The sequence below is a fragment of the Aspergillus oryzae genome, chromosome 1 (assembly GCF_000184455.2).
Source record: "Aspergillus oryzae RIB40 DNA, chromosome 1".
NCBI classification, from domain to species: Eukaryota; Fungi; Ascomycota; class Eurotiomycetes; order Eurotiales; family Aspergillaceae; genus Aspergillus; species Aspergillus oryzae.
Window position 1 is genome coordinate 5,044,155 of NC_036435.1, and position 12,823 is coordinate 5,056,977.

A 12,823-nucleotide genomic window follows, 5' to 3' on the forward strand; every position below is an offset into this window, starting at 1 on the left:
ACTACCACTCCGTTAAGCTTCCCAAAATCCGGTAATAGAGGTGAGATAAACTGGTTAGAAGTGCAATACCGGTCATATATGAACTGAATAAGAGCATGAGATGGCTTCCCTCATTAGGACTCTATCATTGACACATGAAATAGTCATAAGCTTTCCAAAGTCAAGCACAGAAGGAGGAACTCCACCACGGAAAACCCGCAGACGTAAGGTGGGCATCTAGCCCAATCTTTAGCGGATCCCACAACGTTGCCGATTCATTCCGTTACGACTTTCCGGAATCTTTCATATGTATGAGACAGTAGTTGTTTCATTTTCAAGCAGTTGATATTTTTAAGGATGGATCCAGGTCTGTCCCCGATGCTAGATGCCTCTCGTCCAATCTATGAAAGTTGATACAGAGATAAAGCGTTAGCTTGTCAGGGGAAATCGTCAAGACTTCTCCTGAGTATTCCTTCGGGAGATTGCCGAACAGCTCTTTTGAAGTGGCTAATGAATCACTTGGAAGTCATCTGGCCATGGTAGTCTTCCGCTCTGTGTATGTAGGCAGGGGCGCAATCCGCACCCAATATATGCGTCTTATGATGCTTGGATACCAGCTTAATGACCTCGATCTCGTTCCAAGTGAATAGCTTGATGGCATTGAAACGCCAAGACAGTGATACAGATGGAGACGTAGGACACTCCACATTCGGCATACCAATGGCAGCATGGTGGCCACGATACAAATCAACTTGTACCTATTGGCTGGTGGACGGCTATTGATCATGATAAGAAGGGGTTTTCATTGGAGACCGGGGACCTAAAAATAAACTACTTCAGGTACGTAAACTGTTCACCGATGCATTCTAAAAAATCAGGTTGTGAATCTCGGACGCCGCCACAACCAGGCTGAGCGGGCGATGATCATCACGACTTTTGTCGGTACTTAGCATAGGGCAACGTGGGCCGCTAAGCTTCAAAGAGATGCAGGAACCCCAGACCAACGTAAGTCTTCCGCCGAGTGGTCCCCAATGAGAGAGACGGAGACCCAAATAATCTGGTTATCATTCGTTTGCCGGAGCCCTAATGTGGGTCCAACATACGCGGCGCCAAGACGACCATATCTTTTCAGGCTCAGCAAGAACCCCCAGCGGAAGCACCGAAGAGACCGTGGTATTGCATATTACGCATCTCCTTACGGGATGACAGGCACTAGAATAACGTCTCCTGCATAAAGGTTCCATACAGGGGGTGGTAGGGCCACTGCCGTCTTTGCTCCGATGACGTGGATTTTCCGAAGCCGTTGACAGGCTTGGACTATAAGTACAAGACCTTCAAATATCAATCGCTGAAATATCAACTCAAGAGAACAAACCAACTCAGAGGTCTGGATAAATACTCTTGGAACAGAAACAGCCGTTATCAAAATGCATTTGACAAAGTTCCTCCTTCTCTCCGCCGCGACGCTCGCAGTTGCGCATCCCGGCGAGAAGCATGATCCGCATGTGGTGAAGCGCGAGATCCACGCTCGCGATGCCCTCGCTGCCCGGTCCAAGCGCGGCCTTGATGCATGTGCCACTAGCGAGCAGGCAACGCGACTGCAGCAACGTAACGTCGCTCGTCGCGCCCGCACCGTCCGTGAGCTGCGCAGCGCCCGTGGCGTGACTACCAGTAGGTGTTCATAACCGCAAAATCAACGAACGTTGTCCAAATACTCACGCTTTCAATAGGTCCCAAGAAGTGGCGCCGTGACTCCGATGATCTGGCCAAGTGGGAGGCTGTCAACCACAACATGACCGGCTTGGTCGACTTTACTTCCGAAACGCCCGAGAGCTCGGTCTTCGGCGGCAACACCAGTGCCATCTTGTCCCCCACGATCACCGACGGGCCCTACTATGTCTGGGGTGAAGTGCAGAGGAGTAACGTCAAGGAGGATGAGTACTGTGACGGTGTGGATGTGTATTTGGAGGTCCAATACATCGACGTCAACACTTGCCAGCCAATTCCAGGTGCCTTCGTTGATATCTGGAATGCCAACGCCACGGGCGTGTACAGGTCAGTTTGCTCACAGGCTACCATACATGAATACATGTCGCTAACATCAAATATAGTGGTATCTCTACTTCCGGCAACTACGCTGCGGACGGCTGGGATAGCACTTACCTGCGTGGTATTCAGGAATCTGATCAAGACGGTGTTGTGACCTTCGAAACCATTTTCCCAGGTCACTATGACGGCCGTGCCACACACACTCACCTCTTGACTCACCTTAACGCCTCTGTCCATGATAACAACGGCACCCTCGTTGTGGGAACCGGCAGCGTTGCACACATCGGTCAGCTGTTCTGGAACGAGGTTCTGCGCTCCGCCGTCGAGGACACCTATCCCTACACCACCAACACCCAGGACATCACTAGCAATGCTGATGACATGTGGTCCATCGAACAAGCCTCCAGTGCTTATGACCCATTCCCCGACTATGTGTACCTCGGTAACGACCTCAAGGATGGCCTGTTCGCCTGGAAGCAGATTGGCATTAACGTCAGTGCCGACTACACCGACAACTCGTACTACAGCATTGCTGCTTACTATGACGAGAACGGTGGCCACCAGAACACCGACAGTGCTGCTTTCGGAGGCGGTTCTGGTAGCGAGGGTGGTATGCCCTCGGGCTCTGCCTCCGGTGCCATCCCTTCAGGCACTCCTATGTAGAGACTCCGTGCCGAGACACGGCATGAAGATGTGAGATAGTCTCTCTTTTTGCGGCTAAGCGAAGGCATATTCCGCTATGGGTCGAGTGCATCTTGGCTTTAATGCCTTGACCCCCATTGCCAACAGAATAAGATTCATGCCTAGCTAGTCAATTCTCACTATTCTCATACCGTGTATATATCAATCAATTGCCTTTTCTTCTAACATGTATCTTAGCCTACCTATTATATTATCACCTTTTTTCTAATGAAGCAATTGGCTTATACATTCACCTTCTCCCCTTATTTTTGTTTTTTCTTCCTTTGTTCCTTCTTCACTTGTTTCTACTCCCTGCAGATTTGCCAAATCAACCATCATACTAACGTCTCCCCACGTAATAGATCAGCCCTACGTGGCCGATTTACTCCAATTGCGCTCATTGTAGCTCTTGTATCTGACCCTGGAGTCCATGAGCACGATTTTGTTCAATTTTACCAACCTCATGTCTACCTCGTATTGGTTGGCACGTGATTCGCCCAGTGTGGCGATGCTCTCATCTGACTGATTAACACAAACATCGAGCTGTTAACCAGATAGCAGGACATATACTCTTTTTTCAAGCTCAGGGCTAGCTAGAAGACGATACAGTAGAGTGTTTATCTTCCGACCACTCTCAATCAGAGCAGCAGATCATGTCAGTCGAACAACGTCTCATAACGCGGGGCGCACTGGATAGCATTCCCGCTCGAACAAGCTATCTTGGGCAGGCTGTGTTCCAAGTGCCACTCTATCGAAATCAGGAAAAGTTATATCATGCACGGCGTCCCCATAAGAAGTCGCGAGGGGGCTGCTTAACTTGTAAGAAACGGAGAGTCAAAGTGCGGATGTCGAGTCTGACCACTGTTTCGAAACTAATATTGAACATGAGTGTAGTGCGACGAGGGCAAACCAGCCTGCGTCAAATGCCAGAAATACGGCGCATCGTGCAGCTACTCTACTGCGCCTGGAAAGGGCTTTAACGCCGATGTAGCAGCAAGCACGCAAAACCCAGACGGCATTACATTTTCTTTTTCTCTGAGCGATTTGGCGACCCGAATAGAGGAGATCTTGAATCTGGATACGGGCACCAATACGTCTCTAATAGAGCGAAATTCTGTTCATCCCGTTAGCTTGATTGCCTTCCAACATTTCCTGAAGTCGTCTACCGACACGGTCGCCAATCCCTCCCTTCGAGATGTCATGAGGAGCGACATGATTCGGGTTGCATTAACGGTGAGCCTAGGCCCAATTGTTGACTTGATAGGTACAGTTCTCATAACTGAATGTCCTGTCAGAGTCCGCATTTGATGTACACGATACTTGGAGTCGGTGTTCTTCACCTCAATCGCATTTCCCCCGGCAACAAAACGCGGCAGTTTGCAGAGACACTTTTCTGGCAGCGCGCTATTAAGCTATACCAAGCGGCACTTACCTCCAACGTTACTCCCCAGAATGTTGATGCCCTCCTGTCAACATGCATGTTCATGGGACTCACCACTCTCTGTCCCGAAAATATCAAGCCAACGGACTCGTGGGTATTGTCCGATAAGCCGGACGCAATGAACTGGCTCTGTTTACAGAGTGGGATCCGGTGTATAATAACCCTCGCTAAGCCGTACCTTGATTCCACCATCTGGGCCTCGACATTCCAGGAAGCCCACGAGGACGAAGTGGCATTCTTGGAGCACATAATTAAGCAAGGGCGGGACGGTCTCGACCCTGATCTGGCTGACCTCTGTGGGATTGACGACTCTACCACCGCCAAGACAAATCCATACTACGAGCATCTCCGGTTGTTGACAGGCTTGTTCGAACTAGAAAGAAATTTCGAAAACTCGGCCAAATGTACCTCCTTCATGGGGAAATTGACGACCGATTTTCTTGCGCTTTTGAGACGGAGAGATCCGCCAGCCCTTGTGATCCTGGCGCAGTGGATGGGTCTCATGTGTACCATGTCCCACTGGCAGCCGTGGATTTTTGGTCGACTTGTCACTGAATGCATCGCTATTTGCATGTACCTGGAACATGATCCGGATCCACGGATATCGCGTCTTCTGGAGTTTCCAGCTAGCGCCTGTGGGTATTCGTCTCGGAATAGTTCAAAGAGCACTTGAGTACGGGTAGCCTTAACTTTTCCGTCTTTACGCCTTATGGTCCATGGAGCTTCATAGATATTCTTTATCGGTACTTAATTTGATGTCAATAAATTGCTCACTGATAACTCCTTCTAGTACATCACCACAAGACATGCATTAAATCCTGTGCCTCGGATAATGTCTGCTCGCTCAGTAGATCACATTTGGAGATATATATAGTTCAGAGTCGAAGAGTTAGTAAGCGAGCGGATCATCAAAACTTATACTACAGTTCACGAGAAATGACAACTTACAATCGTAATAGCAGACAAGATGCCACTTATAAAGAAGAACTGCGATCCTAGAGGAAGGCTTACCTCTTTCCCTAGTACTGTGTGTTTATATACGTTCATGAGACTAACCCAATTGGGTTCCGGCTATGACCGACCGACCGTTATTTTTTCGGCTGGGTATCCTCACCGCCTGGTTGAGTCTATTTTCTGCCGCCCAGGAGTTCATCACCGCTCCCGAGATAAACCAATACAAACAACATCCCCTCCCAGAAACAAACCATACTATGCACTGCGAATATGTACCTCTACGACTACTAATGTTAGTCATGTCCTTGGTGCTCCATCGGCAATAGATACATCTCGCTGTTTGGCTGGTGAACACCCCATTGCTGAGCCACACAAACTCCAACGCCATGACTCGCCAGCCATGAATCCTCAAGACAGTGCCGTTTGGCGCTGGCTTCGTGATGTGCCTTGCGCAACAGTAGCTACCCCACCAGATACAGCGCCGTCTACGCCATTAGGTGATTTGATACGGAAAAGGACTATGACCACCAGATCTACGAGTCCTGCGAAGCGCCAGAGGATTCTTGACGATAATGTAAGTGCCTCGGGGACTGTGGTTACACATCTTACCGAGAGCACAAGGCTTTCCTATCGGTCGCCTTCTAGCCCGCTCTAGCCGATATCAGAAGGATGAGAGTGCATGGTGCACCAAGGTGGTCTATCCTATGTTACACCTTGCATCTAAGGGCAGTATGCTTAAAGCGGAGAACGTGTAAGTTCCTCGCAGTCAACATTTTACTCTCTTTCTGGCATTTCGGCTGACAGAAGATAAACATACAAGGCAACCCCAAACGATCAACTCGGAGCTGCTCCCGACAATGCCGAAAAACTACCGCGTGCAGAAGAAGTGCGACTACGCGTTTTACTATCATGAAGATACCCAGCAGGTGTCTGATTTATATGATGCGCTCACCTGTGCGGGTGCAGGGGATGTGTTGAGCCAAACGACAGACTCACATACGAAGCGGCGGCTACTGTTTTCTGGGCTTGAAGTCAAACATGAGAATGGTGGGAAGGATGAAGCACTTGCCCAACTTGCTACTTGGATCGTGGCGGGGATGGAAAACACCAGGAAACTTTGGAGTCAATCCTCCGAAGAGGTACATTCGTATCGTGACCTGCCTCCCATGGTTGGGTGGACTATTGTTGGCCTTGACTGGTATACTTGGGTCACTTTTGGTGCTACCAATAATGGCACTGACAGGCTTGTTTGTAACTCTGCTTCTACACGGTTCGAGCTTGACTGACACCATGGTTCCAGTACGTAGTGGGTCCTTGTAAAGCGGCAGCTACGGATACAAGAGATGTATACGGGGCGTTCAAGGTGCTGAAGCTTTGCGGAGAGCCTCGGCTTATGCAAGCGCTATCTATTGGCCTTGGCTGCGGCAGAACGTTCGAGAGCCGTTATGCACCCACTGTGCCACTCGATAATTAGGACTTATGATGGCTGCGTTTGCGGTTGCTAGACAGTGTCAAAAGCTCCAGGGGCATTTGTTCTCTCTGATCCAGCCACCTGGCTCAGTTCCTTTTGGTCCACCTCCAGGATGATCAGGACATTCCTGGCAAAGCGCCCATACTCCAGTAGCCTGACAGTAAAACCATTCATTCCTACAGCCCTTTGCTCTGCAAGCCCGAATCGTGTGCTCAAAGTTCAGGTTCTGGCCCACTTCGCAGGAGCCTTACTGCCGTATGATCTCGATCGCTAATATAATTCAGTAATGGGAGCGTTCTGTGAGACTGGCTGATGACGGACCATATCTGATCAATCGAAATATCTTCCGAACTGATATTTTTCGTGATGAAGGGTATGTATGGTTGTGATAATACTGGACTGCTGATACTCGAGCGTGCACAACTCGCTCTCCCGAGTAGTCGCTTGAAAGACTTGGAGGGGTTGACAGGGCTTATACACCAATCACCACGTCAATCCATAAGCGCCGCGGCCTGTGCACGCCCCTCATGATTTCTAGGTTACAGTCAAAGCTCGCACATTCATTGACCAATGCTATCAAGACATAAGTGTTGACGGCGTGTAGGTCTGTGAGCCATGCTTCGCTGGGATGTACATGATTCCCGGCCTAATCAACTACTAGGTATGGTGATATGGAGTTAAAGAAAACATGATCATATGAAATAAATTAATTCAATTAAGGCTCAAAGAACCACCCTAATGTTGTACATGAATTTCAAATACTATAGTATAGTTCAATGATCAAGCTGGGGTTTGGGGTTTGGCCCCCTTGCCGGTTCCTCTTACCTGACTGTCGGATTATTCCTGCGCCGAGCAGAAAAGGCTCGAGATAACTAAGCTACCTTACTAACCATGAACGACCATTCCATGTCTCATCCATACCATGGATGGTAGTAACCATGACTTACTGCGCCCTGATATTCACCGTGCAACCGACGTGGTAAGCCACTCGAAGTCAACATGGAATGCACTGCTTTCCTCGGCTCAGTCCGCAACCGCTTTGCCGCATCCCTGCAGTAACATTAAAGCGCTTCTCAACAAGACACCCTCGATTCCTGAGCCTGTCGATGCTGCAGACTGTTTTGGAACAAACTCTCTCTATATAGAAGGGTATGCTACCTGGTCGGTCTCGCCGGTCGATAGATCTTCTGCTTGCGGGCTACCACCACGGAAAAAGACTGGATCCCGCACTGTCTATATCGGGGGGTGTAGGCCGAGCACCTGTGATCTATCCGCGGAATATGTCTCAGAATGGAACGCGTTTTATCCCCTACTAAATCCTGTGTCCAATTATCTTGGTATATTTGTTCTCGGCTGGTCATACATTCTTTCAGCACGATTGATAGAGATACGTCGGTCAACAATGAAAGACATGGTGATCTATACTGACAGCAAGGCTCAGTGGGATTGCCATATCCAAAGTCAGACCGATGGGCCACTCCCGGATAATAGTTATATCATTGACATTGGCACCCATGATTTGGCCGAAGTCCGATGGTGGGCTGCTATTCTCGCAGAAGGACGAGGCTGGCAGGCAACTCTCGTACGAGATGGTAAAGAGTACTATCCACTGTGGGAGTGTCATTTGAATAGTAGCCAATTCAGACTGCATCATTGCGCCAAGCTTCCACCTTCGATTTCTACTCTGAAACTTGAGCCACCGTCCTCGACACAAGCGCAAGAGTACCTTTTTAACCTTGCCCGGTATCATGACGCGTTTGATCAATTGATTAGTGCATTGGCTGCCACCATGACAATACCACTGCACAATCGATTCGGTGCCCGTATTACCTTGCCTTTGCCTAAGCCAGGAAGGCTCCCCATCGCGCACCGAAAAACTGAGTTGACGTATCGAAACCAAATACCAATACCCGATGAAATTCCTCATTATATGGCTGTATCATGTACATCTGGCGTGGTTACATCTTGTTTATTTAGTTGCTTCTGGGAACCAGATATCCCATGCAACCTAGTTAGCCAGTGGCTAAACTTATCAATGAGGCAAATCTTCCCATCTCTCATTCGATCGAAGAAATACAACGCTATTGTTTGCGCCATGGCACAACGCCGGCCAAACATAGCTCCATTATGGCTGGGCTCCCTAATCACGGGCCTCTTACCCCGGATACTTCAATTGTGCCGTTCTTACCTACCAACAGTCTACCTAGAGGCGGTTACTTGGACCGGTTCTCCCCAGTCATTCATGAACCCGCAGTATCACCGTCTCGCCCCTGTTCAAAAGATTGATGGTGTGCAACTAATTCCCCGGGAGGATGAATTCCGCCTTCTATTTATCACAAATGTGGACTCGCAAACGTATAGAAACCCGCCACTCTCTCCATATCGTCCGTTTGGCTACGTCGAACTCCGAAATACTTCTATCGATGTCAGACTGCACTACTCCTGCAATCATCAACTAAGTTACTATTGCTGGAACTGGAAATGCGAAGGAGGCCAAGTGTCGATCGATTTCGGCATGTCATACGGCTTGAAAGCTGTAGAATCGAGCATGGAGCCTAACACTCTTAGGTCTACTGGCTTAAAGCTGGCTTGGATGGTGGTTGGTTCCACATATACAACTTTATATAAGTTATTACTGGGGAACAGTTTCTGGGGTCCAATATATAGAACGCTTGTTTCTATTTGTTCCTGGCGCAGGGGACTTCGTCCAGCAAACCCTCCTGGTGAAGATTTAGATAAAGAGGAAATCTTTGACGATACACTATCCGAGCTCGCAACACGGAACATATTCTCCTGGACATTCTTTAGCGAAGGTACCAGGTCAGAAGAAAGGGAGCTCTGGAAGCATGAGTGGCTGGAACTGTTAGTCGACAGAAACGATGGCGCGGAGTCCAGTGAATCTAGTCCGTCCGAGGTAGAAGATGTGGCAAACAGTGAACAATTGCAGCATGTACAGAAGTGGCGGGATAATGTTGTGGCAGAGTAGGTCTGATATGTCCATCGCTTCTTAGGGATTCATTTCGATCGCAGCTGTGACTGAGACTCAATCTGGAAGTGTCGGACTGGTAAGGCCTAGCCATCTTGGCAGTCGATGTGATACTCATATAATAACCTGGGTTTATGCATGGAAAATACAACTAGACTCATGGGAAACTCTCGATGTAGCCTATTCTACTTCCTAATGATTACGATACAAGGGTCTCAGTGGTTGCCTCTCAACTGTAGGGGCTACATACCGGTGATGAGCTGGAAGCATTACAGGTCCACGATATTGAAAACTTGATCATCGTATACTTACTAGTCAAATTGGCCCACGTCTTTATCTACTTGTGGCCAGAGCTGGAATGAGTACGTATAACAAGTTCCGAAGCAGGCTACATACAATAACATATGACAGTTCTTCCACAAGTTAAAACCTGAGAATTAGACAATTTAGTAGGTTAACCGAAAGCTAAAGAAGAATAAAAACCTCAAGAAGATAGAGAGCTCGGACAATCTGTCGAGCATACTCATAAAACACCGGTTCCCAGCTATTAAACCTTCCAAGAAGGCTACTTCAACCCTAGTCATCCAATTTCGCACCCATTCATTCGTGAAGTGTATTTCTTTGATCCCATGGGGATATCACCGCGAGAATAGCAGCGCACGAGTATCTCGTTCCGATACCAGCTTCATTTCCATAGGTGACCTGACTGAACGCCATCTCCTCGTCCTTTGGCTCCGTGAGCCATGTAATCCCTGGGAGATAGTATGCTGGCCACACATGTGGCAGCACCTGCAGCAGCGTTCGTGAGTGCCTGATTCAATTGCTGTGCGTTTGAGCAAAACCTACCTCGTCCAATGACATTTCCTGCCCCCATTCTGTCGTTTCGTAAGGTCGCAGGCATGATCCAACCTGCGCCCCCTCTTCCAGATAGGAACTATCCTCTTTGTACGGGAGACCTTTGCTTCGCGCGAAAGAAATCGCCTTCTTCATACTCCCCACACGTCGTGTCGTCCTCAAGAGCCTCCATCGTGGGTCGATATCGGCAATGTCCTCTCGACTGGAGGCTTGTGGGAGTACTTCATTAGTAGGGTTAACGAGAAGGGGCTCGTCTTTAGCTAAGTATGGCTGGAGCTCATCGGCAAATTCGTACTCGTCGTCACCCCACTCGCCAATATAGCGAGATCGGCGTGCGATTTCCCCTTCGCGTTTGACTTTGCCTTTGAGTCCTAACTTGGGATCTTTGGGGATGTACTTCCCGTTATTTTCCAAAACGGGTAAAACCTGCACGTGCAGTTCCAGCGACTGGAAAATGGAATACAATACCACATCGAACCCTTTAAGCCCCCTGGGGAGGTCATGGGTAGTAGAGCTAGAGCTATGAGGATAGGCGTGTGAGCAGAATATACCAAGAACGCCACCTGCAATGGTTAGTTAGACTGCAACTGCCACAGATTGAGCATCGGTGGCTTAGTTTGAGGAGGCCTTACCGTCGTCTAGGAATCCCGGTTTCATGAGAAGATCCTTGACCCAACCGTACAATGGTAGCGACTTGGGATCGATTATCGAATGAAGAACGCTGTCTGCCCCGTCTGAAACGTATAAGTTGTAGGTCAACGTGATCCGGTCTCCTTCTGTTATAGTTTTGATCTCATGTTCACAGTCACTATAGAAAGCAGCCCACTGGATGGTGGTTTCGCTTCCTGGAGCCCAATCAAAATTCACCTCTCGACCTTGGTGCCTTCAAGGAGACTTCCGCCTTTAAAACGCACTGGAAGGCAAACGACTAAGGAACCAATTTGGTTCTGAGAGCGGGGTGTATCGACGTGGCTGCGGAAAAGCCCAGATGGCCCTGAATAAATCTGTGGATATAGTCAGTTAGGCCGTCATAGACAGAAACATTTACTAACATTCATCTTGTAGAGTTCCGCATAGATCTTGCGCGACCTTAGTCTATTTGCCGTTTCGCCGACTATTCCAGGAAGAAGCACCTTCTCAATTGTTTCGATAATTCCAAACGTGGCGGGATGGAAGCTTGTTGCGAAGTTTTTAGGGTCTAGTTTTCCGGCTCTTCGGTACGATAGATCCATGACATCCTCTTGTCCGCGACCAAAGCTTGCTGGCTCACAGCTGGTAATCAGGTGTTGTAGCACTGCGGGGCTCGCGTCTTCGGCGTCTGCCCTAAGAGGTAGCGATACACGTCTCGCTGAGCTATTCCCAATAGACCAGAAGATGTTGACAGGACCAGAACCTCGAGGGTGTTTATCAAGGGGGCCTGTTGCTTGGACGATGGGGATGCAACCACCACATGTATAAGAAGCAGTAGTTCGCTCCCCTTCAATGAAGGTCTTCAATTGAAGGCACGAGTTGAGAAAGCTGTCCTGCGTTTCTGGCAAGCCAGCTGTCGAAGACGCTTTGAGACCTCCACTGTGTCGGCGACAATTTTTCTCGATTAGAGTATCCAAAATGGAACCGGCAACATCATCTTGCTTTTTGGTATTGTTACTGACCTGGGTACTACGCCATCGGACATTGAGTCTCTCGGTCAACTTCTCAACCTCCAGAATATCCGATGCGCCATTAAGATAGCTAGGAACTAAGCGATTCAAGTTTGCTCGCAGTTCTTCCTTAATTTCCTCTAGCCTGGAACCCGAAAACAATTCGAAATTGATTTGGCCATACATATACTGATTGTTATCCGGGTTGATCTCTTTCAGGCGATAGATGAACCAATCCAGACAGGCGTCCACCTTACAACCCTGTGCAAATCAGTATAACTTCTCAAGCTAGAGATGGATTTGTATTGACCTCGGTCATGACCCGATTCACTTCGTTCTCCAGATCAATGACTGTATGAGAATACTCTTCGATCGGAATTTTGTCAGCGTCATCCATTCTCCAACCTTGCTCATTAGAAAAATGGTGGCTTCCATCGTCACTCATGGTGAAACAGAACAAAAAGACCTTTGAGTTATCTGTTTGAAATGGTGCTCGTGTGAATAGAGATAGAGACAAACATATGGCTCAGTGAGATAGGATGCTGAGGAGAGGACGAAATCCAGGAGGGTTTTATATATGTGTTTGTTGGTGAAGCGATATTTATGACGTGAAGATGAATACCGGGTCACTTGATGGACACTGCCTGAACCAGGGGTGGTGCTGCCTGAAGGGATCGGCCACACTCTAGGCAGCGGCTGCATGCCCTAACCAAGGCCGTCTTATGTGTTGCCTCTTCATTTGGCCCTTATCCTTTCTTACATGTTTT

The 12,823-nt window shown here is 48.5% G+C and overlaps 5 protein-coding genes across 5 annotated transcripts; 3 read left to right on the plus strand and 2 right to left on the minus strand.

The window, feature by feature from the left end:
* Positions 1–1,406: 1,406 nt before the first annotated feature.
* Positions 1,407–2,691, plus strand: AO090005000528 (intradiol ring-cleavage dioxygenase; the record flags this gene model as incomplete). The annotated part of the gene is made up of 3 exons (XM_001817529.1): positions 1,407–1,650; positions 1,710–2,034; positions 2,091–2,691. 3 exons carry the CDS (start codon positions 1,407–1,409, stop codon positions 2,689–2,691), a joined length of 1,170 nt encoding a protein of 389 aa, XP_001817581.1.
* Positions 2,692–3,992: 1,301 nt separating this feature from the next.
* AO090005000527 (uncharacterized protein) lies at positions 3,993–4,823 on the plus strand (the record flags this gene model as incomplete). Its single annotated transcript, XM_001817528.3, has 1 exon — positions 3,993–4,823. The coding sequence occupies one exon, from the start codon at positions 3,993–3,995 to the stop codon at positions 4,821–4,823; it is 831 nt and encodes a 276-aa protein (XP_001817580.3).
* Positions 4,824–5,835: 1,012 nt separating this feature from the next.
* On the plus strand, positions 5,836–6,390 carry AO090005000526 (uncharacterized protein; the record flags this gene model as incomplete). The annotated part of the gene is made up of 2 exons (XM_001817527.3): positions 5,836–5,855; positions 5,925–6,390. 2 exons carry the CDS (start codon positions 5,836–5,838, stop codon positions 6,388–6,390), a joined length of 486 nt encoding a protein of 161 aa, XP_001817579.3.
* A 3,809-nt stretch (positions 6,391–10,199) lies between these two features.
* Positions 10,200–12,242, minus strand: AO090005000524 (uncharacterized protein; the record flags this gene model as incomplete). The annotated part of the gene is made up of 5 exons (XM_023234062.1): positions 10,200–10,313; positions 10,408–10,936; positions 11,049–11,150; positions 11,284–11,420; positions 11,469–12,242. The coding sequence occupies 5 exons, from the start codon at positions 12,240–12,242 to the stop codon at positions 10,200–10,202; spliced, it is 1,656 nt and encodes a 551-aa protein (XP_023088994.1).
* Positions 12,243–12,339: 97 nt separating this feature from the next.
* AO090005000523 (uncharacterized protein) lies at positions 12,340–12,758 on the minus strand (the record flags this gene model as incomplete). The annotated part of the gene is made up of 2 exons (XM_023234064.1): positions 12,340–12,522; positions 12,576–12,758. The coding sequence occupies 2 exons, from the start codon at positions 12,756–12,758 to the stop codon at positions 12,340–12,342; spliced, it is 366 nt and encodes a 121-aa protein (XP_023088993.1).
* Positions 12,759–12,823: the final 65 nt, after the last annotated feature.